At 42.2% G+C, this 27,901-nt stretch overlaps 1 protein-coding gene across 1 annotated transcript in view; it reads right to left on the reverse strand.

Moving 5' to 3' along the window:
- Positions 1 to 12,292: 12,292 nt before the first annotated feature.
- LOC119894335 (neuronal acetylcholine receptor subunit alpha-7) overlaps positions 12,293 to 27,901 on the reverse strand; it is a 73,361-nt gene continuing 57,752 nt past the window's right edge. Inside the window, exons 8-10 of the mRNA XM_038707028.1 lie at positions 21,820 to 21,906; positions 19,260 to 19,369; positions 12,293 to 13,347 (exon numbers count right to left, since the gene is read on the reverse strand). Coding sequence (XP_038562956.1) covers positions 12,769 to 13,347; positions 19,260 to 19,369; positions 21,820 to 21,906 — 776 coding nt within the window. The 3' untranslated portion in view covers positions 12,293 to 12,768. The remainder of the gene's footprint in view (positions 13,348 to 19,259; positions 19,370 to 21,819; positions 21,907 to 27,901) is intronic.

Raw genomic sequence — 27,901 nt, forward strand, 5'->3', positions numbered from 1 at the left:
AGGTAGACTTCTTATGATGGGTGACAATTATTGAGGGCTAACCTGGACCAAGTAAGGGGAAAGAGTGCAGGATTAACAGTACCCTTCCTTATTAAATTCAAAGGTGTGGCCTTTGTAGGCGGGATGAGACTGACCCAGCTGTACCGGTCAAATTGACCTAAATAATTAGCAACCTGTAAATTCACATATTTCTTTGATCAACATAACAATCATTAAGTTAACTGCTGCTCCCACAGGTTCCGTGTGGAGAGCAATACATGTACATGATGTCAGACTGAACAACGAGGTGAAACAAAATGTCAACTCTGATTATCGGTGAATACTTAAGTTTGCTTGTTTTGCGGTTTCTGAATGTTTATTCATTTTGTCTTCGGGATTACATTTTTTAACAAACACGCAAATATCTACATGGAAGAAGTGGAGAATAAAGCACTCAAATCCTTCAGAGGAACAGCACCGAGCCACTGGTACAGATATGTGGACGACACCTGGGTCAAAATTAAAACACATCAACTCTGCGGACAGTAACATCAGGTTCACACGAGAAGATGTTCACAACAACAGTTTGGCCTTCCTGGACTGCGCTGTACACATTGAAGAGGACACAGAAAACCCACACACACAGACCAATACCTACTGTTCGATTCCCACCACCCACTGGAGCACAAGCTAGGGGTCATGAGAACACTGCACCACAGAGCGGAAAACATACCAACAAGCGCCCAAGCCAGAGAGAAGGAACAGAAGCACCTGAAGGGGGCACTTACAGCCTGTGGAGACCCTAAATGGACCTTTGTGAAAACAGCCACAAGATCCAAGAAGAACAAAACTACAGGGGAGGAAAAGAAGGTCAAACGCAACAACATTGTGATTCCATACGTGTCTGGAGTAACAAACGTAACTTATTGGCCTCAGATGCCAGCGATGGTCGTTCAGTCTTGGCCTCAGGTGTTTCTAACAACCATGACGACTGTCGTTTCACACATGAAATAACAATTTAAACTTGTGGACATTAAGATGTATTTTTCTGCAGTTAGTTTTTCTGACCTGATTGATTAAACAGGTCTATTTTGTTGAAAAATGTAATCCAGACGTCAAACGATTAAACAAACATCCAGCAGCAGCAGAACATAACTTATTTTGGGAAAGTAGGCCCAGCTGGAACAGCAAATCTTTTCTGCAAATTAATGCATGAAAAAAGACCAAAAGTAGATCTTTGTTGGATCAAAACAACAGGGTCCAAGAGTTTCTTGCTGATTTACAAGACTTTCCAGACTTTATCATCTGCTGAACGCCAGTCATTTAAGGTGAGCGGTCAACATTTATCATTTGTCCCACCGCACCTGAGGGCAGCTCTTGCAGATATTGACCTTTCAACATTGTGACCATTTTCTTAAAGGCTCAATCTGTGATGATGATAAGATATTGAGTTTCTCCCTGACTGTGATCAGAGCAGCCTGCCTGCACCGCTTCATCGCCGCACCAGAGCGCAGCACGAGTCTATCAAAGGAATTCAGAGCAGAGCATCAATGTTGTGCAGCATGTTCACTCATAGAGGTGGAAACACCGGAGCGGTTCAGACAAACACTCAAAGGCTTCATGGTTCCTGTTATTCTCATAACTCATGTTAATCATCTGATTTTTTTCAGTGTGAAATGCACAAATCAGCTGGATGCTGATCTTTTTAATTCTGCACAAACGCTGTTGTTGCTGTTTATATTTATCTATGTATTATACACACATTTATGTGTCTGTGCACAGTAGTTTAATGTTTACCTTGGCGAGCTTGTCCTATTTTTGTGTATTGACAGCAATGTAAAACTGGAAACAAGTTCCCTGTATGTGTGCACGTACCTGGCCTATAAAACTGATTCTGATATGGGCCATATGTGGTTCTACATGCAAATGGATCTCAGCAGTACATTTTGAAGGCTTGCAGTGTGAACAATGCCTTAGGCCGGGCTCACACCAGCCTTGTTTAGTCCGGTTTAACTGGACCCTGAAGCTTTTACCCCCTCGGTGCGGTTTGTTTGGCTTGATGTGAATGCCAGACTCAAACTCTGGTGTAGACCAAACAACTGCTCTCTGGTCCACCTCGAAGGGTTGGTCTCAAACCAATCACACAGGAAGCGGACTGGTTTTAAAAATGTTTTCTCTTCCTGGTTTGGTGACTGGTGAGCTAGCAGCGTGTTTGCTACCAAAATGACAAACCTGTCTCCTGAATATCTGAGCTGAAGAGAGCGTTTCTCAGTCACAAGGAGAGAATCCACGCAAGATACAAGCATGATTTATTGAACTAAACACAAATGAACAATGAGGTGTGGAAATCAGCAGTATCAACAATGTAAGCGTGGCTGTGTGGCGTGTGTTCTGGACAGGTGCTGTGGTGCAAAGGAAGGTAGGACTGAAGTTTTGGGCCAGGTGAGCTCAATCAGCTGATGACCCTCCCAAGTCAGCCAGTTGCCAGGTGAGGTTGGCTGGGACAACCTTTACGACAGTGGGAGGGGCTTCACATAATAGAGAAGGCGCATATGAAAACTGACGTGTTCAGAATATTCAGCGATGAAATGGAGAATGGATTCTAGTGATCTGTTGAGCAGTGGTGTTTGAAAGTTAAAAGTAGGCCACTGCAGTATTTGAGTATTAGGAGGGTTTGTTTTTTACCCACTGACTGTATGACCATTAATCAAACGCATGGATTTTGTTTCCAGACTTTTGAGTTTTTGCTTTCATGAGCACAAACCAGCTGGAGAATTTAAAGAGGGCATCGTCTTTGCGTTGATTTGATTCAAGATCCGGACCTTTAGATGTGAACCCGTCCTGAGAGACGCTCATTCTGCAACTTCAACTTGATGGAGGTGTTACAACATAGAAAGCGATATTCAAAAAACGGCAACTGGACTCAAAGTCTTTTGATTAATTTCTTAGGTAGAAAGTTGTTCCAATGCAAACGTTTCTCTGCAAAGTGTGTGGTTTACAAAAATTAACATCAAAATCTGATGTCCACACTAACATTACCTTTAGGCCACATCCACAGTTTAAATCGAAAACGTTTTAGCTGCGTATCAGAATTGATCTCCGTCTATCTTAAAACAATTGAAAAGTCAGCTGTTCACTGGGCATGGTGCTGGTGTAAACATGAAGCAGATTGTCCACTGCAGTTGCAAAAGATCCGGCTAAAGAAGAAAGTACTACTAGAGATGAACAAAGACAGACTGGGAGTCGTCGCAAAGCAAATACAGCGACATGCACAGTCCAAGTGTTCGTTACAGAGTACAGAATATTTTAATAAAAACACCAAAACCAAAACTCTGTCAGCAGCACCGTGTTTCTGCTTTGCAGGACTGATAAGAGCCAATCAGAGATTTTAGAGTATCGATGGCGTAGATATTTGTAGGAGCAGTTTACTTGAAAAAGATGACCGTCTGTCTGGATCCAGCTTCCAAACAGCAACATGGACGACTAAGTGATCGACTCCGTGGTCAGAACATCGTCACACTATCGCGAAATAGTTTGTTTTACGAAGGAAACTGAAACTGCTTGTTTTGTTCAGACATTCTCAGATCAGTGCAGTGAATAATACAAAGTTCAATAACACGTAAGGTTAACGTTAGCCTATCAAATCCTTCTTATAATCCATCAGCTAGCTTGCTCTGCAAAAACCTCGTAGATAAAACAATACTAAAATGACAGATGAAATAATCCACGTTTTCATTTACTTTTGTGAAGTCGGAAGTCCGGCTGCAAGGGCTCAAAATGTTGAACGCTTTTTATTTGATGTTTTTGTCTGATTTTTTAGCCCTGCAGAGTGGAGGAGAGGTAAATGTCGATATAAATTAATCATTAAGCAAAAACTAAAATAAATAGTTGAATAAACTAAGTGTGTAACGAGGTGACTGCTTTCCTCTGACTTCATGTGTTCTGTGCAGCATCTTAAGTTAAGAAACAATGTTAACATCAGCGTTGGTGTCGATGCTCGTTTGTTTACCGTTTTCTTCTTCTTCTCTTATAACGTGTATTTGCCGTGATTTTTCTCACGCTTCAGGGCCCCCAGTAACCCCCCGTGTTTCATGTCATACCGCTATGAACTGTGGACAATTCCCTCAGGCAAAGTCTGCAGAAATGCGGACTTACGAAAAGGGTCTAAAAAGGGCTCAAAATGTCCGTGCGAGATCCCTCGCACACTTGACAATTTGACAGAGGGACAACGCGCCTCAGAGTCTGTGGGTCTGTGAGGGGGGGCGTTGGGATTGGGCCATGACCACCTTGGCACGACACCGGACAGTGGCGGTGTAACGTCCTAAAGGATCCGACTAGTCGAGACACGTTAGTTCTGCCTTTCGCATCAGCGCCATATCATCGCAAGGAAGATATTTACTATGATTATTGTAGACTTTCCGTTCAGAGGGGGGCCATAGGGGGTCCGAGGTCTGTGTTACGGGGGAAGTGGACCCTGTTGGCTCACCCTCAAAACCGCCACAGTGTGTACTGCAGTCTGTTGGGGATGCTTGCTGGGTCTTTGTGTCATCAAGAGACCTTTAAACTCTCGGTGTCTGGCAGCTGATGCTTTTAAACTTTTGGTATCCAAATGTTTCGGGTTTAACATGAAATTTAGTTCCATGCCAGAGGTCTGAGCAGCTGGTGAAACCAGCGGATATATTGCATCCCAGTGTGTTTGTGCCATGGAGCAGTGAAATCCTCGCTGATTGCCCCTTTTAAAATGGGTGGACATATTTATCTTTTCCTGGAGGAGCTGCTGGCTGTTCTGGCAGGCGAGCGGCGGTCGGGAGGTTACACAGCGGGGCTCATTCTGCCTCGGCTCAGCCTCCACAGCCGGCCAAATTAGAAATGACAGCCACAAAAGAGGAAAGGAAACGAGTTTCCCCAGAGAACAATCTGGAAAATCATTCTCTATTCACACAGACAGGGAGAATATTGACACACTCTCTCACAGCCAATCAGCGCTTTGCTGCATTTTATCAGAAGAGTCTCAGAACATCTGCTGCTCCACTGCCGATTGTCTGTTTCAGTGTCTCACTGCCAGGTCTTGGATTAAATCAGGTTTGGCGTCCTCGACTCCTCAAACACAAACAATAGTGCCTCTGTGTGTTTGTGTGGAGCTGAGACACTTCTGCAGGGACGACGGTGAATCTGAAGCTGCAGCTCACGTGTTTAAACCCAGACCTGTTGTTTAGATCCTGATCATACAGTAACACAGTTTCACCGTTTCTGCGTCAGTCGTTACAGGACAAAAGCTTTTTCCTTTTCCCGGCAGAAATGGCCTTCTGGAGCCCGGTAGGTCTCGGGGGAACAAAAATTTTTGCGCAACTTGCTCTCAAATTATTTATTCATGTGCAATAATTAACAATACCATGTTAAACGAGATTGTCAACACTTTTAACCACGCTACCTGCATTGATCTGGGGATGGTAATGTATGGGATTATATTCTTACCTTTATTAAAGAGCGTGCTCTGTCAATTTGAGAGCATGATTCGTTGATTTCATGTTCAGATTTTGGAATGCTTCCCCTCAAAACGCTGCCCTCACACTCAACAACAGCCCCTGTTAGACTAGACTTTCTGTGCCTCTGCTCAAACTGCATGCTCGCGCTCAGATATGTTGCTGCTTGCACAGATTTCCTGCCTCCAGCTTCGGACCTTCTCCTCGCGCTCAGGCTCAGGCCAAAATACCCCAACGAACAAGAAGAAAGAAGCTGTAGTGTTATCCAACGAAGGTTGAGGTATCAGAGAAACTCAGGAGGATTTTCAACAAACACAACATCCCTGTGTTTTTTAAACCCAAGAACACACTAAGACAGATGCTGGTCCACCCCAAAGACCGCACACCCAAACACAAGAAAAGCAATCTAGTGTATGCGGTCCAATGCAGTGAGGAATGCACAGACCTGTATATTGGGGAGACTAAACAACCACGACACAAACGCATGGCTCAACACAGAAGGGCCAACTCCTCAGGTCAAGACTCTGCAGTCTACTTACATCTGAAGGACAGAGGACACTCGTTTGAGGACCACCAGGTGCACATTTTAGACAGAGAAGATGGATGGTTTGAAAGAGGTGTCAAGGAAGCATCTACACCAGGGTGAGAAGCCGTCATTGAACAGGGGAGGGGGTCTACGCCACCACTTATCCCCCACTTACAATGCTGTCCTTTCATCACTTCCCAGGAAACTCAACAAACGTAACCTCTTGGCCACAGGTGAAGATACCAACGATGGTCGTTCAGTCTTGGCCACAGGTAGTCTTAACGACCGTAACGACTGTCGTCACAGCAACCAGGAACACTAACGAACCAGCGGTATCGATGACCCGGGCCAACGACCCCACTGAGGTTAAATAGCTGAGTTTCCCTGCCAGCCAGTCAGAACTGAAGAAGTCCTTTGGATGAGGGACGAACCTCAACGACCTCAACGACCTCCACCTTCTTTGGATAACTATGACCTGGATGACTGAGAACCTTCACAGACAAGTTGTAGTGTCAAGTAATGAAGTGATCCCTGTCTCGTTCCTAGCTTACTTCTTAGAGCGTCCGGGTTCATCCACTCTCGACCGATAAGGACGTTTTCCGATGCGCTGCCTCAGCAGTAACTGGCATCACGGCATCACGGCATCATTTAGCTATTGACCTAACATCAGTTAATATTCAGGTATGTTTATTTGTTTTACAACCTGCTACACAACAGCTTTTCGGCATTTTCATGTTTCTCTCGTTATGGGAAAGCACGATTCTTTCCCCCAAAAGGAGGCGTGGCCTTGGAGCTTGAGGACGTGATGCCGGTCTGATGGTCGGCAAAAGAACACATACACCCGAAATTGCACACATAGGCACTTGACAGTCAGTGTGATGAGTTGCTTTGAGACGGGAATGTGGCCAAACAAACTGTAAATATGCTGTTCATATTTATATATTGATGTTTCGCACTATTTGGCAAGTAGGGTCAATCTATGCTTCGACTATTTAGCAGCTCAAAATGTGCCAACTTGCCGTCGTTAGCATTGATACCTTTAGCTAGTAATGTGAGAATCAGGGAAATATGGTCGAGTTCCCGTTTTCCATCCACTAAACGTAAAAGCACGGCCCTGTCTGAACACAGCGGTTTTAATGTTGAATGTGGAGGCGAGAGGCAGCCATGCAGCCAGAGCAAGGGCGTCACTTTGAGTTGAAAAGTAGTGAGGACATAAGGGCTCAGATTAGGGGTGTGATGATACACTTGGATCACGAGACATGACGATTTTTGAAGAAACAGGAAATGCTAAAATATATGAGCGGGGATCTGGTGGTCCTCTCCCAAAAAATTGGAGCATTCTTGATTTCCTCTTGATTTCCTGCATTCTGGAGACATTTTCTGCTCCAATTTATGGTGAAAATGTCTTTATTTACATAAAGGGAAACAAATAATTCAGCTGGCAGAAGATCATGCAGTAACCAGCTGATTTTCTTTAGCTTAAGATCATTTTTGTGGACACGAACATTTCTTTCTTTTATATTTAAATTTCATTCTATGTTTTCTTATTGTGCAAACAAAACATTTTCATTTGTTATTTTCAGAACGGTTTTACCAAATGCTTTCAAAAAGTGCTGGGGACACGGGGACAAACGGCACCTATGAGCCAGAGGAGCTGCGTCCTTGTCAGCAGTATTAAACTGAGCTTAAGTCTGAGTCAGAGAGTTGGGCTGGTTAACGTGTGAGGAGAATTTACTAAAACACATGTGTTTGCATGTATCATAATTAACTGTCATGTAACAATGTACTGTAATGCTTTCAGCCAACCTCAGCCAAGGTTTGTTTGAAATGCATACATTTTATAACCCTTTCACAAAAGTAGTTATTCCAGTCATTTGCAAAAATCATCTTTTATGAATTTGGGCCCCTGTCCCTACAACATCCCCTGCACGTCCCTGAATTTCACTGTATTTCAAGTACAGAAAAATAACTCCTGACACTATATTTAGCCAAGATCTGATCAGTGGTGTCGCAGGTACAGCCAATCGTATGGAGAAGAGTTGTTTCTCTGTTTGTTGCAACACGGAAGTATCCACATCAGAGCCCCATGTGTGAGAAAATACATTTATTTACACACAGCAGAGTGAGCAGACAGCAGGCTGAACATGTTACCGGCCTGACTGAATGCTCCACCTGAACAAACACATCGTGAACTGAACCATCCATCCCCGAAATCACAACCTGGCCCGAGCTCACACGCTCAGCAAGAATAAATATAGAAATGTTTCATTTCATCTTTGTAACGGAGGCTTTTGTAATAGTTTTGAATTGATAAACATTTAAACAAAAGCAGCTTTATTTTCTTAGTTGTGGAACTTGAGCCCCATTTTAACTGTGAAGTAGATCTGGAACTGTACAGAGCTGTAATATGCAGGTAGATGGTTGGAAGAATGAAAATGTCACATGTTCAAACAGGTGGAAAAAGTCTCTCTGGCATGTACAGTATATATTTCTGTGTACTTTCTACAGCTGCTGCATATTGTTCCAAACGTTTGCTGAATGTTTTCTCATTTGTTTTGTTGACAGACTGAATCTGAACCTATTGCACAGCACAGTATTAACACGAGTTACAGATGGGTTTCTGGATAACGTCATCAGGGAGATGCACATGCTGGTTAGGGGGGCCAGAAACAAATAAAAAGCTGACCAGGAGATAAACAAGTTGTTTTGGTGCCTTAAACTGTACAAATCACACAAATAATGGTCAGAAAATGTTCATTTTCCCAAGAAGGCTGAGAAGCTTCTCAGTCATCCAGCTCTGAGTTATTCAAAGAAGGTTAAAATGGGGGGTGGCGATGGTGCAATGGATAAGACTATGCCTTTGGTGTGAGACCTGGGTTCACATCCCCCACTGTGTCTTGCTTATCCCTCGTTGCTCAGAGGTGTGCGACCTCTGACAAGTGTAGCAATTATAAGTCACTTTGGATAAATGTAAAATCAAGGGTAACTGGACTTGAACACAAGAAGCCCCTCGGTAGAGAGGCGAAACGTCTTCAAATATCTTTAACCAAGTCCAACTTCCCTTGATTTTAACCTTCCTTGGTTGCCAAGAAGGAAACCTCCAGGCCAGGTCAAAGATCAAAGACTATGTGTTGAAAGTTGGATCGTTCAAAAGAGACCCTGGTGAGGATGTGAGGTAAAACAGCTGTTTGAATGACGTGTTGGTCAGGCTCTGTGATCAGTGCTTTGGTGATCAGCTTGACACGTGTAAATGGACGGAAAAGACAACACCTTGTTACGCTTGTAATGTTTCTGAGAAAAAAGTACATATAGTCTCTTTTCGTGATCCTGTGTGGCTGATTAATAATATCAATATATTATATAATATTAATATTAAATGAGTTTCTGGTGAGTAAAGGGTTCAGGTCTCTGCTATATTTTGAGGAATCAGCAGGATTTTTGTTCATGCTGCTTTACTTCATTATACTGAGAGTCCATATATAAGCTTTCATGACACTCTGGAAATGGGGTTTCTGCCCCTGTGCATGTTTGATTGTTTGTAAACGGGAAACCCATCTATCAGCTTAGTCTGACTCACTCTTCCCTCGTCAGATCTTCAGCGTTTCGGTCTGGGGATTGTGATTGGAAGAGTTCCCAAGAGACAGAAAAAAACAATCACTTACGTCTCAGTTTTAGATGATGCAGCTGCCCTGAAATCAAAAGGTTTGCATGACACAAACTTTATTATACATATGCACAATTATTTACTGACCTGCAGCAGCTAAATGAGGTTACTGGTGTCAACAGGCCAAAGTCTTTCATGCTGAAAATAAAAAGCATGATGGCTTCCTTTGGGGGAGGAAGGTGAGCTCAACACATTCATATTAGCCTACGGGCTACGCCACTTAATGGTGTGTTCACATACACACATGTAAACATTTTTATTTGTCCAAAAGCTGCAGCGCTGCTCCCGGCTCTTTCTCCCAGTTGGCATGCAGCGTTTTTACTCCCCCGCTCTGCCCGGTCCTCTACAAAACAACGCTCTGAAGCCGTCGGTGACGTCCGGACAGTCTCACCGCTCATAGTTATTAGCAACAAAGCGTCATGCGAATTTCTCGCTCTAGTTGAAAAATGTGAACTCGAGCGAACCGGCGAATGACGCAACTGATCTTCTGCAGCGCTCCGCATTGACTTTGTTTGTGATCAACCTGCGCGAAACGCTGGATTTGCTTTCAGTGTGAACGCGCCATAAGGTCTGTCTTCCTGCATGTGTCTGCTGCAGCTGTGTTACCTGGACTATGTCGTTATTTGTTTAACAGGGTACTATAGTACAAACTATATGTTTGTAAAATATGCCGCTCTGTTGCCAATAGACTTGTTCATGTCCGTGACTGATCATCTGCTGCTAACACCGCCTCTTTTCTGTGAACGTGCTCATGGCTGGACTGGGAAACCCTGGGTTGACTTACCGAGTTATTAACAAGCTTCGTGTGACCGCTTATGGCCATCCTGATTGTTTGGGTTAGTGAAGCCAGATAACAAAAAAGAGACATCCTGTGTATGTTAAACTTGTTCCTGGTGCAGGTGCAGCTTCAACCAGCTGTTATCACATGTCCAAAGTTTACCTGATGACACCTGAGCCAGTTCCACTCACTGTATGAAGACCATGACATGCTGGTGAAAGCTCCAAACAACAGTGTGTGTACCTTATTTTATTTTATTTTTTACATATGAAGATATTCTCATTAAAGGGACAATCCACTAAAAATGTACGTGCACAATGTACACACACTAAGGCTGAACAAAGGCCAAAACAATCCTGAATACGCTGACTGGCTACACTCGCTCTTTTTAACCACTATGAGCCTGATCATTTGACTGAACTGCCATTTTATTTCTGGGTGACGATGGAACAGTGTATAGGACACCTTTGGTGTGAGATCCTCGGGTCCGATTCCCACTAATGTGTCCCTGAGCAAGACACTTAACCTAGTTGCCCCAGAGGCGTGCGACCTCTGACATGTTTAGCAATTGTAAGTCGCTTCTTGGATAAAAAGCACAGCTAAATGAGGATGTCTTTGACAGATTTTTAATATTTTAATCTGAAGAACGCACACACCAGTCCAGACGCACGACCACACACTTGACGGTTACACTAAGCGATTGCGGCGGTTCCGGGGACTTGGGATCTCACAGAATCTCACGTGATCAAACGTGACAGCTGGTTGACCTTGTGTGTGCTGTGTTTTGCACAGAAAAACAAAAGAAGGGATTGAAACCGTGGATAAACTCGAGGCTGAGAAGAGGGAATCAGCAGGTTTAGAGATTTTATAGCGCTATAACGCTGATGACCCTTTCCAGTCAGCTCTCTCTCATATTGGCTGTTGCAGGTTTGAGGTAAGGAGTCACCCCTAAAATCCACCGACTCCGGCTGCGGCGCGGTTGCAGGAGCTAATTGCCGCAGCGCGTCCCAGGTAGCAGGTCTATTTTTGCCGTTAGCCGTGTCAAACTGCACAGAGCAGATCGAACCAGGCAGGAAGTCGGACACAGAACGGCAGAGAGAATCCGGTCAATTTTCAAAATAAAAACACCCTGCAGAGACTCCCGATTGTAAAACAGCAATTAACACGGTAGTGGAAGCACAAAATGCAGAAAACTGATTACCAAATCAACAAAATCTAAACATACGTCAGTAAAATGAACGCTCTGATTCTGAAATGCTCTCTGTGGGAAATGCAGCCTGAAGTTGACAGAACGAAACGAGGTCGCAGGGAGCTGTGAAGAAGGTAGAAGCACGAAAAGGACAAATTTATCTCAAGTCAATGACGTGGTGAAGGCCGCACGCTCCGCTGCTGAGACGCTTCCAGTGGACGTTGACGCCGAGCCATGGACGCATCAAAACCGTGGCGCAGCCGTAACGTGCCGTGGCCAAAGTCAGCGGATTCCTGGCCTTACAGTCAGTGACCTTAGAGGAGACCGATTATGCTTTTCCACATTTTATGCCTTATCTATGTTACAATGTTGGATGTTCATGTTAAACATGGCCAAAGATGCAAATAATGAGGTTAAAGCATTTAAAAGAAATCTCTGTGAGCAAAAACCTCAGATTTCCTCCTGTTCTGCCCAGCAACAACAGCCTGGTAACATGCTTCAGGTCTTGGCCAATCAGAAGACAGTGGGCTTTGGGAGGGGGGGCCTTAAAGAGACAGGAGCATCTACAGCTTGTTTCAGACAGAGGCTGAAATGAAGGCCTGCATGAAGAATCAGTATAAGAAAAAGTTTGAATCATGCAAAGCTGCCATACAGGAGTCACAGAACCACAATATAGGACTGGAAAAGCAGTTTAATTGGTCTCCTTTAAGATTACATCCATAAACCCCTCACACTACAGGATCATTTGGGCCGATTATCTATTCCAACTTGCCATTGATCTACAACACCCCTGCGTTTGTTGGGAGGGTCCATAAAGTATATTTCCCTTTACAACTCTGTCTGCCTCAACTGCTTTTCCAGCGCAGGGAAACGACCATCACTGAGAACAATACCAAACATAACTGAATCACTGACAAAAAGGAAGTGGGGAACGATTAAAAGGTCTGGAACCAGGCTAGTAGTCGTGTACGACAAAGATAAAACATTAAAAATGAAACTATATATTCAGTAGGAACCAATGGGCTCGGGGCTGAGAGCCACAGACAGGAAGTCACACTGCTGAGGGACAGATGTTGTTGCTTTGGGTCTGTACATGGGATTTGTTGACAGTAATATAAAAAGACAGCTGATCTCAGGGTCTCCACCTCCTCAGTTGAAGAAATCTTTGGAAATGGCCTCAACAAAGTTGGGAGCCGACATGAGGATACCGATGGTGCACAGGATGGTGAAGAGTGAGAACGCAACCAGACACAACCGGTCGATCACCGCTGCGGCAAACTTCCACTCGCTGCAGACCGTCTCCTCCTCATCCAGGCCACGGAAACGGCTGGCAATGTACCTCACCTCCTCCAGGATCTGGTTCAGTTCTGCCTCTAGAGTGGAGCCCCCTGCCGCTCCTCCGCCTCGTCCTCTGGCTCCGCCCCCTGCTCTCACCACGTCCTCCTCCCCGGCCAAGCCGCTTCCCACCAGCCGTGAACAGAGGAGCTCGGGTTCGGCGGGTGAGGCGTAGTGCAGTCCCTCCATGCCCCGGAAGCCGACGTACAGGAGGTTCCCGTTGGTCACCTGCGGGGGGTGTCGCAGAGACCCCTGGCTGACGCTGAGCTCCAGGCTGGACAGGCTGCCGCGACGGCGCTTGGCGGCATTGTGGCACGCCAGACGGACCTTTGCCTCACCAGGACGCCGCATCCGCAGGAACCAGGCGCACCAGTTCAACAGAATCACACGGGTCTGAAGTAAAAGAAGAAGAAGAAGTAAGGTTGTAGTTAGAGTGTTTTCTTGTTTACAATCAATTTCTCTGCAATTGTGTTGATGTTCAGTGAGTAACGATACAAATGTTTGCCAAAATTTCACATTTGTTAGGATAAATGGATTCATTTACCAAAATGTCTTATTGCTGTTAAATCTAACTTCACAAAGACGTCACACTGGATATCAAGGAACTGACACTAAGTAATTTACAAATGATCCATTTAGAAACCAAATCACATAATTAGTTTTGGAGTAGAGTTTAATAAAGCTTTAATGTCCACGAGGAGCAGTTTGACTTGCAGACAGCATGAGTAATAATTACACAGGTTGATGCTAAATCACATTTCGGCGTTTTCTCTGTGGCTCTAAAGTGATCAAATAAAAATCAGAGGAACACCAAATTCATGAGGGTTCGTCCTCTGGGAACTATGATGTCTTTACAAAATCTCATGACAATCCCTTTAATTGTTGTCAAGACATGTTTACAAAAAGGGAAGCGTCTGGACTCCAAACGAGCTGTTTTAGTTCAGAGCAGAGTTTTCTGTGGGAGATGGGAACTCACTTTGTTCTGGACTTTGGGCTTTTTCACTTTGCAAACCTGTTACAGCACAAAAATGTTTATAACTCAATAAAGGAGAGGGGAAAAGACAAAAAGCAGAATACCAACACTTTAAGTTTGAAACAAGACTTATGGAATCTGCAGCTCTGGTATCTGTGATTATGGATCAAACAGGTCTGAGAAGAAACAGGTTGTGCACTTTTATTTCATTACACAGTTGTAAGAAGACAGGAGGAAAGAAAAGTGTGTAAAACAATTAACAGCATTGAGCTTTGGACCTAGTTGCTGCTGCTGCTGAAGAAGAAGAAGAGTAATTATCTGAAAGTTGACTTTACAAAATATTTACATAAAAACAAATTAATTAAAATTCATTTATGCAAAAACGTGTTTATGCGGAAAAAATCTGCATTTACACGAGGAAGATATGAGCTTGTGTGTGTGTGTGTGCAGCAGATAAAAATAGAGCATGGGTAAATTGGATCCTGCTCAGCTCTCAGAGGAAATCTTCTCCTACAGTCCGATATTTCACTTCACTCTCAGTTCGTTAAATATTTAGCTGTCAGACTCTTGACTGTTGACCGTCTGAGAGTCTGAACATCCGTCAGACCACCAACAGGCTTCTGCCTCAGTCTGGTCACCTGTGGCTCATCTGGAGGGACAATGACGTCAAGGACAAGTTCACCGACACTTCTGTCTTCTTCCTGTATGATCCATTTCTGTCCTCTTCCTGTCTTTACTTTTCAGTGTTAGCTTCTATCCTTTCCCCTTCTCGTTTCTTTTTAGTGTACTTGCATTTGCATCCCTTCTTCCATTTCCTTCCATCCTTCTCTTTCTTGTCCTCTCAGTTTCTTTTCAGACACATTGGATTCTCCCAGGCTGTCCTACACTGAATAATTGTTGAATTTAACTTTATTTGTAACGCTACGCTCTCCTCACTCAAACGTACAGTAACTCAAAACTGCCACGGTAAGAAAATAACTTATTCTGGTTACTCAAACGTTGAACATCAGACATTCTGCTCACGAGTTAGTGTGTAAAGAACGAGACACACTGAACATCAACTCTGCTGTCTTTGCCTGAATATCTGGATAATAACTGGACTAGAAGATTAGAGGTAGATGATACTTTAAGACGTTTCGTCCATTATCTGACAGACAAAAAGTATCTTCAACCAGTTGCTGTTGACTTTAACCCTCTTTGGATAACTACAACCTGGATGTGGATGACTGAGAACGTTCACAGACGTATTGCCTGAACATTAACAGTGTTTCCCATTAATTAACGAGACCATGGCGGCCCGCCATAGTCTCAAAATGAACCGGAAATAGTTTGACACATCTAATAATAACGTTTCGACCTCGAACATTGTGTTTTGTGGGCGCTGCTGTAAGCTCGCACGCTCTGGCATCCGACTAGACCACTTTTCTTTTGAGGTAACGTTAACTACGGTAACCTTAACGGCCTGTTTCTGTCACTCGTCTGTGAGAAGGAGATTAAACTAGCCGCACCTAAATGTGGAGTGCACAGGTATTCCAGCCTTTACGGTAAGTGGAGCGGCCCAGAGCGAGCTGACAGGCAGGTTAGAGACTTTATCCTGTCAGTTTGTCTCTTTAGTATGAAGAGAGGCTGTGAAGTCTTCATGTTACAACATTATTTATCAAACCGGGTCGGACCGGATGGATTTAGCGCGAGGAGGAACACATGTGACAACGGATGGAAATAAGAATAACTGGATTATATTCACAGAAAGTATAAAACATACTACATGCGTCCAACAATAAAATGTTAGGAAATTACTTATTATATTTTCTATTCTTTGATTTAGGGTTTTTGGAAAAAATAAATTTGTTGACTTTTGTTGCTGTTTCATCACTATTTATAGCTATACAATGGGTTTATGGTTAAATAGTTTATTAGAGCAAGTGTACATTTAATTTTGCGCCAAATTAATGCATTTAACTTTAAAATTTAGTAAATCTTTCTTCCGAGGGGGCATACCCCCCAACCCCCCAACAGGGTCCGAGGCCCACCCACCATAGTCTCTTAAGATCCTGTGGGAAACACTGATTAATCATAACATTTTTTCACTCCTGAAAAAACTGAAATGTTAGATATTGAAAAAAAACTGAACTAAATTCTGATTATAATCAGGAACTATCTGATCAAAGAATAAGTAAATAAGATTATCTAAAAACACATTCAGTGGCAAACGGTGTTTGAGACATTTTGGTTGGTACAGAAAAGTACTGAGGTTTGATCCTCAGTTCTACTAAAAACCAAAAACAAGAAACTTTTGTATAAAATAATCTTCTCTTTCTTTTCCTGTGAGGTTTTGATCGAACTAAATCCCTCATTTCAGCCTGATGAAAGCCACCAGCTCATGAGGAGGTGAACGTTCCTGAGATTTGCCATTAAAGGCTGCCTCTGTTCCATCAGAGGGCAAGTTTCCTTCACAACAATGTGACCAGCGAGTAAAACAAAGCAGAAATCAGCAGACCAAAATAACACAACAAGTTTAGCAGAGTCAGTAGTTGTATTAGAGACTCAAAATATTAAAGAAGTGGTATTATGCTTTTTAGTCCGACACGCCCTCAGAAACAGCGAGCTGCAGCACACAGCTCTCCTCTCCCTTCCAAACACTAGCTGCCCTCCAGGCAGTCAGTGGACATAAAGTTGTTCCTGTGATGTAGAGACAGAGCTCAGTTAAAACTTTATGGATACAGATTAATAACTCACCGCTCTGAAACTCTCGCTCCAGTCCATGTTGCCGAGCCGGTCGGCAACACGTACAGCTGAACCCGAGCTGTTTACCGGCTTCTCGCTGACCCGCCCTTCTCTGCTTCTGATAGTAGTCCTTAACTAGGAACTGAGCATGTGCAACTCCCAACAAAGATCATTTAGAGACAAGATGTATCACTCCATAGCTAAAACGAAGCCTTCAACACAGGCTGAAAAAAGATGAGCTGCAACAATGTGCAGTAGGACAAAAATATAACCATGTAAACCTGCTCTGGTGCAACCTCTAAATAAGATGATGAACCTGAAAATGAGCAGAATACCACCTCTTTAATATTACAAACATTTTGACATAAAGTTAGATGCTATAAAGCAAGTTTTTAATTTCACTTCATATTCATTCATTATTATGATTGTCACGTCAAACGAGTGGCGACAGACATACTATATGTTTCTGTACGACATAACTGGACCACTCCTGAATTCTGTGCCTACTGAAGAGAAAATTGGTTACAAACTATCTTAAATCGCTCTTACATGCCACTTGGATATGAGTGGTTCTTGCATGAGGCTCATTGTGCGTGAGCCTTTAAAATAAGACTTGATTGGGTCGTTGAAATGCGTCCGCTGTACACCACTCTACACCAGATTGCCACCCTTCTCACCTATTTTGCTGTAATAAGATAATTGAGTTAGCACAGAGTGGAAGTGAATTATTCTGCACCACTTTCTTTCCTTACACTTTGTAAAATTTCATTTTAATCCTGTGCTGGCGAACACATTGGCTAAAAGGTCAGAGAAGCGACGTGTGACTGAGAGGTCAGCAGTCCAATATCTGAAGTGTCAAAACAAATCCAAGCACCACAGTGACAGGGACTGCAGTGCAGAGGGGAAGCACATTTACTCAAGTACTGTACTAAGTACAATGTTGAAGTAATTGTACTTTATTGGACCATTTCCATTTTATGCTACTTTATTCTCCACTACAATTCAGAGACAAATATATGTTTAACTCATTCTCACTACATTTACTGTATTTGATCACTTTAGTTACTGGATGGATCCTTTGCAGTCAGATTATTAATAAAAAATATAAACAGGTTCAATTAAGACTTTATTGATCCTGGGGGGAGATTGACAGGCCAGCAGTATTTAAAGTAATTTACCAGCTGCAATATTAAAGTAAACACATTGATTCATCAGCAACTAACAAAATAATCTAATCTAATAATATTATTCTACAGAATTCATGAAGGTAATAATATTTTGAATGCAGTACTTTTACATGTACACGTGCATTTACACCACAAAGGTCGTGTAATTTCATGAATTAAATGTTGAAAAAGTGTTGATGTGCTGCGCACAGTTTTTTATTTATATCATAACTTATATTTGGGCTTGGGGAAGGTATCAAGTCAGTTCGAGTCAAAAGGCTCAAGTCCAAGTGAAGTCAGGAGTCATTGGTGTCAAAGTCAAAGTTGTTGTTGGAAGTCTGTTTTGATTTTGCCAAGTCGAGTCTAAAGTCATCACATCACACCTCTGGATTTTACTACTTTTACTTCTTTGTACTTGTACTTCTTTCATCCCTGGAAATAGAAGTATTAAAAAATGATAGTGGATATTCCCCAACAGCAGCTGGATGTAAAAGGAGTTGATTATGAGACATGAAATAATAAATATATATATATATATATATAATATAAAACTAAGTTTTCTGTATATGTTATTTTGAATATTATTATAATTATTTTTTATTATGTTTCACATTGTTGAAAGGTTGTCTGCTCTCTGTGGCGGCTGCTGCGAAGCTAAATGAGACACACTTGTCCTTCTTAGCCTCACAGCTTCACCTTCACGGCTCGACGGTCACGGCTCCTCTTCCTCAGCGGGAACTTTCACATTCATGACACACGTCAGAGCGGGGCGGTCACCTCCCCACCTAACCCTGACACACACACACAGCTAAGGTAAGAGCTCTGTCCTTCAAAATAAATCCCAGCATAATGGAATTTCACTTGTTCAGATTCGCACAGTGGGCAGAGTGTGTGTGCATGTGTTTGTTTTACTACATTCATGGGGTCTAATAACATGGATTCCACTATACTTGTGGGGTCCGACAGCTTTGTTGGAAACAAAATGCTGGACCCCACGACTTTAAAGGGCTTTTTGAGGGTCAAGTCTTCAGGCTCAGGTTAGAATTAGGGTTATGGTTAAGGTTAGGCGTGTAGTTGTGATGGTTAAAGTTAGTGTAAGGGGCTAGGGGAATGCATTATATCAATGACGGGTCCCCGCGAAGACGGTGCAGCAAGGCTGCGTGTGTCTCACAATAACTAGATGTGTTTCAGCACTTTTCTTTAAGCTGCAGGTTGCTGCAGAATAAATAAATTGGATGAACACATTAACGTCCAATCAGCTCTCACATGGAGGCTCGTTCAGAGCTTGTTGAGGCCGGCAGCTCGTTAAGGACCTGAGGCTCATTAAAGCTGACTGGGCAGAAAGAACAAAACCATATTAGACTCCACATGGAGCAGTGAGCACACACACTGTGGCAACAGGCTCAAAGGAAGTGAAGAGGACAGGAGGAGGAATGACTGACCCATTGTGGCATGTGTCCTCCGTCAGGGTCGTGGTGATGATACTGCAGAACCAGAACTGTAGCGATGACCGACAGACCCACGATCACCATGGTGGTTGCAAAGTACTGAGCTGAAACACAAAGGTCAGTTTATATTTACTGTTGTTTAGACATTTTTATCAAGAGGAGCATCAGAGGGTCTACTTATTAGCAGTCCTGACAGGAGTTTTGTCTCAGAGTGTTCAGTGGACAGGGACGTGCGAGCTTGACCTGGAGACTCCACCCAGAGGCCCCCGACAAAAGAGGAAGAAAACTTATAAATTTAAAGTTGTCTTATTTACATACTGTGTCTTTTAATGTCAGTAAATACGTCCAAACTGTGGGAAGACTGGGTGCCACAATATCTCGTGTGCATTTTTCTACATGTGTTAAATACAGAGGATGTCACATGTGGTCAGTGGCAGAAAAAGTACCCAGATCTTGTACTTTAGTCAAAGTAGCAAAACTGCAGTATAGAAATACTCTGTTACAAGTAAAGTCTGCATTCAAATAATTCCTGAAAAGGTAACCTTGGTGTTTTTCGACCCTATATTCCCATCTTTTTGTGTCAGTGTGACTAATTGGGACATTTTTGGAACTGGTCCAGTACTGAGTCAGTGCGCAGCAGTTGGCAGCAGCGAAACTCGGCTGAAACGTAATCCTTGCAGGCAATTGCACCCCATCAAAGTACGTCCACTAAAGTGTTTCCTATTGCTGCAGACAGGCAAGACAAGTGTTTGACATTATGGAAAGCATCCCTACAGAGAGAGAGAGACCTTTTTTTTTAAAGCGAAAGATCCTTTTTGTTTAAGCAAAAACATTTACTATATTGCTCTTGTCAAAGCCACCAGACTCCATTAATAAAAACAGTAATTTTACCTTGCAGAACATGGTAGTTGCTAGTCTACCGCAGCCTCCATCAGTTAGTTTGTTCATTTTATTGTGTAAATTTGTTGGCAAGTAAAATATCTGTTTTTGTCAAGGGAGTCTAGTGGCTTTGATGAGAGTGATACAGTGACGGTTTCTGTTTAAAGGTCCAGTGTGTAATATTTAGGAGGACCTATTGACAGAAATGCAATTTTCAGTCGTGTATAAGACCTTACATAACCTACATACACCGCGGGTCCTCTTACATGGAAGTTGCCATGTTGCGGCGTGCGGTTTCTACAGTAGCCCAAATGGACAAAGAAAACAAAAAAGAAGAAGAAGTAGTAGTAAATAAAAACATTGCCGGGGTAGTCTATATTATATAAAGATATTAAAAGAGGACCATATGTTGACAGTGTTTTGTGGTTGGATTTAGAAATTAAATTTACATAATGAACAACCTCATGGAGGAAAAAGTATAAAGTTAGGTTTTTTACTGCCGGATTTACAGTTGCCATTAGAATTTATTATACAAGTACTTATTTCGTCTGAGGAGCACTTGAATGCACAGTGAACCATTTGTTGCAATTCACAACCCTCACCACTAGATGGCACTAAAACTTAAAAATAAAAAAGATCTGACTGTTTTTAACAAAGGTCTCTCTCTGTAGGGATCCTTTCCACAATGTTGTCAGACTTTTGTTATAACTATCTGAGCGTAACTGGCTGCAAGGACTACGTTGCAGCCCTGTTTCACTGCTGCTGACTGCAGTGCGCTCACTCAATTTGGACCAATTTCAAAAAATGACATCCCAATGAGACACATGGGAAAATAAGGTCCGGGTTGAAAAATACCAAAGTTACCCTTCAAAAGAACTGGCATCAAAATATAGTTAAAGTGCCAAAATCAAAGTATGCATTATACAGATTGGCCCATTTCAGAATTTTCCCACTTAAATGTTGCAGCTGGTAAAAGTGGAGCTCACTTCAACTACTTTATATACGTACTTTATCTGCTGGGTAGCTTGTGAACTGATCAAAAAAGCTGATCTGTTATATTACGTCATCCTTCATGTTCGATTATACACTGAACAAAATTATAAATGCAACACTTTTGCTGAACTCAAAGATCTAAGACTTTCTCTATGTACACAAAAGGCCTATTTCTCTCATATATTGTTTCACAAATCTGTCAGAATATGTGTTAGTGAGCACTTCTTCTTTGCCGAGATAATCAATCCACCCCACGCATATCAAGATGCTGATCAGACAGCATGGGTACTGTACAGGTGGGCCTTAGGCTGCCCACAATAAAAGGCCTTAGACTGGCCACAATAAAAGCCACTCCAAAATGTGCTTGCAGATTTTGACAGATTTAGCAAAAGTAGAAGTATTAGTAAGTAGTAAGTAACATAAAATTGAAATACTGAAAAAACAAGTACCTCAAAATTGTACTTTAGTACATAACTTAAGTTACTTTCCATCCATATGTTTGGATTTGGAGCTATTAGAAGGCATCTTTGATGGAGCTGAGCAACAGAATATAAGTGAGGAGAGATGTAGCTCATCTATCTTGAAGAAGATACCTATGTGATTATTCTTTCAGTGATTCAAGGCAGAGACCGAGAGATATCTCAGGTGGTGGAGGGATGACCAACAAGAGTGAGGGTCTCACCTATGAGAGGAACAGAGTCAGATGTTGCCGGCATGATCTCAGCTACCAGCAGCATGAAGACTGTCAGAGAAAGCAACACCGTGATACCTGCAGAGAAAATTAATATTTATACCTTAGGGAAACAAAAAAATGGATGTTCCTTAGCATATTGTGGTTCATTTCCAGCGATCAATCAAAGGAATGTGCATCATAATTATGCAAGAATATCACAAAACCACCGCAATCACACCACACGTGTTTATTTCTATGAAGTTTTCAACATGAAAATAATTTCCTCAGTAAATTACATCTGCAATAAAAAGTTTCAGCAGCACTTACTCCCTTAGCTCTACATGTATGAGCTGGGTGTTGGCAGCGGCCACTGTTAACAGCTGCTGAGTTCAGGTTTGGAGAAAATTGGAGGCAGGAACGGTGAAAAGAAAGCTAAAACTGGATGTGTGTTCTATAAAGGAAGGATGAATCCCCTGGACTGAACACAATATGATTCTGAGTGGTGTGTGTGTTGCCAAACCCTCTGGAAGTTAGAGAGGAGGAGATTTCATGGGCACCAGTGACTTCTGAAGCGTCTCTACATCCCTCCTTTAAAAACGTGAGATAACCAAACTAAACTTTACTTCACAGACGGCAGGGTGTGTGGATTGTACTGAGAAAGTGATGACGCTTTTTGGTTTGTGGGTGGAGGCAGAACTCTCAGGGTCAGACGCATTGAAACCTGGAAAACCAAAACAACATGAAAACAACTCTTTAGATGTGGACTCAAGCCGGTCACAACGCTGAGAACTTGACTTGGACTGGACTTGGCTAATACAGCTGGGTACTGATTGAAAGTTTTTGATGCTAGTGCCATTGTGATGCCTGAGGTTCAGTACCCAAATACGGAAACATCTTTTTTTTTTTCAACAAAAGAAGGCAAAGGTCTTAAATGTTAAATGTGTCTAAACACAAGCGGCTGTACTGGTACATAAAACTAAAGGTCTAAAAATGTTCAAATTCTGTCAAAGAGGAAGTAACTTACAACACGCTCTCACGCCCAATTCATCACAAATTAACTCTTGGACAAGACCCACCGGCGTCGTTTTTTAATGCCCTGGGTATCATTTAGCGTTGTTTTGCATGTGTAGGGCTGACTTTCTTGTTATTCTTGTTATAAAGCACATGCGTAACCTGGTGAAATGTTGCAATTTGGTTACGTTCGGGCACCAAAAGCACTTGGTTAAATTTAGGAAAACGTAACGAAAAAGTTAAGTCAGTTGAGTAACGATACTCACGTAACTTACGTAACATAACTAAAAATAATCAATGTGGACTTTTTGTTTCACATAGACACAAACATGGGAAAATAAGGTCCAAGTTGAAAAGTACCAAAGTTACCATACAAAAGAATTAGCATGAAAATATAGTTAAAGTGGCAAAATTAAAGAAACTCCTTAAACAGAGTGGTCCATTTAAATGTTGCAGCTGGTAAAGTTAGAGCTCACTTCAACTACTATGCTGTATAATCTTTTGGGTAGCTTGTGAATTTTAAATTGATCCTAATCTATAATATTACATGATAATTTATTTGTTGATTAATCTGAATCTGTAGTAAAGAATACAATGTTTAGTTAGACTTTTAAATTGAAACGTGGTTAACTTTGTAAACTTTGCAATTTGGTCAAAACTACTTACGTAGGTTAAGGAAAAGATTAGGGCTGTCCCCGACTAAGGATTTACATCTACAGGTCGACTGATAGTGAAATCATGTGTGTTTTTGTGCGCGGTGATTGCGAGCCGGGGGGGGGGGGGGTGACACATGGTAGCTCTGCTTTAATCTTGAGAAGCTGCAGAGCTGCAGTCTCTGTTCATTCAACTTACACTGTACATTTCCAGCTAAACTGAGGCTTTTTGAAGACCCTTCTCTCTCTCGCCCCTGTCATTCACCGGTCTTGTGTGAGTTTTGCGTGCATGCCGTGCTGCTGACAGCTGCCTGCACGTCACGGTTCCTCACGCGTTTATTTTAAGTAGCCGGCTATTTAAAAACGATATAATATTCTTTGTGGTTCATCAACGGTGATAAATTATCCAAAAGTCCCGCGAGCTGCGGACAACTCGGCACAACAACAGTGAAGCTGGAGCTCCGTCTCTTCAGCAAGCGTTCCTCTTCTGCCACCACATCCACGCTACACCTACACATGCGGACTGACGAACCGGGGTTAGGGTTCCAATTTTACATGTTTTTTTACAGCATTAAACGTTGAAATGTATATTGTAACAGGCTGTATATTAATTTATTGGGAGAAAACTGGTAGTTCTATGTAAAATCAGACCCCCATATCACCAAAATGGCACAAGCCTTGTTTCACTGCGAAGCTTCGACTGTGAGATTGACAGTCAAATCAGGCTCCGCCCATCGAAGCGTCGAATCTTTGTCACACTGCGGGCTGTGTTTAGAGTAGCTGTTTCCCTAACACCAACACTGTGGGCATGTTACTAATTATCATGAGATACAACCTAGGTCTGCTCTGTTTAACAAAGTAATACAAATACCAATTTATTGTTATTGTTTCCGATGGAGGGCGATAAAAAAACCCACTGCAACAGTAAATATTGTCTTTGTTTCTTTGTTGTCCCAGGCTAAATATTCTCCGCATGAACTGAAATGTACTGATAGTATATTTTTGGACTGTGTTGCACAAACACTATACAGTGTGACATCTAAAAGCTCTTCAGATGCCTCCTTGCTCATCTTGAGGTGCTGCCTTGTACCGGCACCATGTGTTCAAATCTAATTTCAGGTGGAATCATTATGCTCACATGATGTAAATAATCAAATCTTGGGGTCTGTCATTACAGCGTAAGAATACCGGTTATTTCTGGAGAGATTCTGCAGTTAACATTTTTACAATGAATTCTGGGTAAACCTCCTGTTAGGTCACAATAAGCTTTAACGCTGTAATTACCAACATTGTCTGTCAGGGGGGTAAAGATTTTTCACACCACTACTGTTTCTCCTGAAGCTTCCTAATAAAAAGCACTGGATCAATAAAAACAACAAAAGCACATAAACACACAAACGTGCATTAAGTATCATCTTTTAAATTGTGTCTTTGAATCTCTTTATATTGCTATTGTTCACTTTTCCTGTTTAGTCTCATCATTTTCTTTCAACACACTTCAAATAAACTCCTTGTACAGTATATTTTATCACATGCTTTACTTTCTAAAGTCATACTGTTACAGCTTGTAAAGCGTCCTGTGCCTCTGTCACTCAGCTGAACGTGGACAGGTGAAGACTAAAGGCTCTGTTGACATTCAGGTTTGAGGTTTAGTGTTTAAATTAAATTTCCATTGAGAGACGTTGGATCTGATCTCAGCTGTAACTTCCTGTTTCGGGATGTTTCATGGCTGATGGGTATTGACTCAGAGGCATTAATAACCTGAAGGCTCAGCAGAGGAAACAGCCGTCTGAAATACCTCCTGCAGCCGCCCGACAGACCAAACACAGTTCGGACGAGAGCTTTCTTTGTTATTTACCTCTACTGGTTGTGGTTTCAGTTTGGTTTGCTCGGCTTCAGAGAAATCAGTCTGTTCACATCACTGAAAACTGACAAAATGAACCTGTCTTTCTAGAATCAGTGTCCCTGTTATTCTGGATAATCCTTAAAACACACTGGAGGAAAGCTTTGATACGGACTATTTCTTCTGTAGAAAGAAATGCGGTCATCATCTAGGTTTCAATCTAATGTAGCGCACATTTTAACCCACGTCTGAGAGAGTTAATGTATGAGAAGAAGAGGGAGCAACGGGACGTTGTAATGAAATGAGCGCCATTCGAAGCTCAAAGGGGGAAAAACAATGTAGAAAACAAGATGGAGGATGTGAAGAAGGTTACAGTCTCCTCATCGCTCCACACACATTGGATATTTTCCTCTGGCGCAATTTCTTATCCCTTCAGTGGATGTTTAAATCACTTTCTTCAACTCCTATTTTTATATTGTCGCAACTCCACTCCACCAGATTTTAATACAAAAACCGTGTGCATGGAAACCCACCTACTGTTTCTAAAGCCCAATTCATCTCCACAGTACACTTTTAGAGTAATAAATAACAAATAACTGTCAATACACCCTCCAAAACAAAGCCTGCACCGCTGTCAGACTGTCTGAGTAAGCAGAGTAAATCCTTATGATGGTTTAAAGCAGCGGCTCCCGACCCAGAGACCAGATCCCACTTAAGGGCTTCCAAGATAAGGCTAAGTTGCTGTGCAATGATAGGCAAAGCTGTGAAAGAGTTTGGAAAGAAGAAAATAAACATGTCACCTACAATTAAGCTTTTCTATATATTTCAATAACATTTGCTTTTTTGAGAAATACTGGATTGTTTGAGACTAGAAAAATCTTTCCACTCCATCTTTGAACTGCTCACAGCTTCTACTGCACAGCATGCAACCGTTTATAAAAAGTTGACTTTGCTTTGTTTTAAAGGATCACAAGCCAGGAAAAGGGGGGCCACTGATTGAAAGCATCTAATACAGGGGTTTCACAGAGTCTGTGGGCCTCCTGTCAGCCAAAGCTTGGGAAAAGGCGCCACCTCAGCATCTCTGGCACAGTTTGGAGCCACACTCTGCAGCAGTTGTTGGTATAAAATATATCCAAGTGAATTATTTTAACTGGTTTGAAGAAGGACGAAGAAACAAAATATCGATCTATTCTGGAAAGGAAACTTTTAAGCATCAGCTTCAGTGTGAACGAAGCCTGAGAGGGAACTGACGTGTCAGGGAATTTTGATAGGGGAGAGCGGGTGAGTTGAGCTGGTTTTTACTTGAGGTGTGTTTAAAGTGAGGACATGACAGTAATGTCTCCAACTAAAATACGTACATGTATTTTAGGATGTGGTGCGTCCCGGGGAAAATCAATTTAGATCTAAAATAAACTGTTGGCTTTCCAACAAAAGTGGACTCTCAGCTTGGCCCATACGAGGGGTAACATGGGGGTCGGGGACATCATTGTTATTTCATCAGGCAAACTCATATGCCAGGTCCCAACATTTAATAGCATTTAGTTGTGAAACTATTTGTGTCATATCAAAGTATCTCTTTAATGTCTCGTGCCACCTGATGTATGGACTTCCCATTTTTGTACTTTTCTTACTGCTCTGTCCAAACCCAAAAATAGGAGTTGAATCCCGTCTGTCTTCCATTCATAGATGCATGACATGATGGTTTCTGGTCTGAAATGCATAATGTCACATCATTTCGCTGATGCATATCTGGCTCATCTTCCCCCAGGCCTTCAGGCTCAAATCATCCTGTCCCTGCTATTTTAACAAACTTGTGTCATCCAGCAGTTGAAGAACTAACAGTATAGCCTCATATTGTCACTTCCTAAAGCTCAAACACATGTAAGATTATTTCAAACCTGTCTGTAATTGTTCAGACAAAAGAATCACGACTCCTTGAACATAAAAAAATCACTTTGAATGGCAAAAAATGTTTTTTGATCTTAAATGTGCTCATCGCCTTTAAGAGAGTAAACTGAATAACTCAGAAATATGTCTTCATATAACTAATTTTGTCGATTGTGTCGAGAAACAAGGGGTGGCTCAGCTTCCCCACAGGCTCAAATCACCCCGCACCCCCTCTTAATGCAATACAGCTAGCATGGCGACAATGTCCTTAAACGCTGACTGTGATTATATTAACGTGCAATATTTGTTGACGAAAAATGACGAGACTAAAATATGATCCATAAAATAAAAAAGTTAATAAAGTCTATCTTTCTTTTTGTCAGTATAATGAGGAGACAAAATGTTACAGGCCAGATTTTCTCAGTTTGTTCGTTCAGCGGCGTTTTTTTCTTCCTGTGCTTTGAACACTGGGTGCCCGGGCCAACGCCTGGTGCGCGAGGAAAACGTTAAGTGAACTCTGGTGATGAACACAACATGCTCGGGAGAAAGAGGCGCTTAGATATTTGGCCCCATTTCAAATACAGTGAGGGATAAAAACAGAGTGCCTAATTATATCGGACAGAAAGCAATGTGGTAATAAGATTTCTGGAAAAACACTATGAACTGACCACGGGGGAACTGAGATCAGTTAATGTCT

Source organism: Micropterus salmoides, unplaced genomic scaffold, assembly GCF_014851395.1.
Source record: "Micropterus salmoides isolate LMB-PRFRI ecotype aquatic unplaced genomic scaffold, ASM1485139v1 Ms_hic_scaffold_8, whole genome shotgun sequence".
Taxonomy (NCBI): Eukaryota; Metazoa; Chordata; class Actinopteri; order Centrarchiformes; family Centrarchidae; genus Micropterus; species Micropterus salmoides.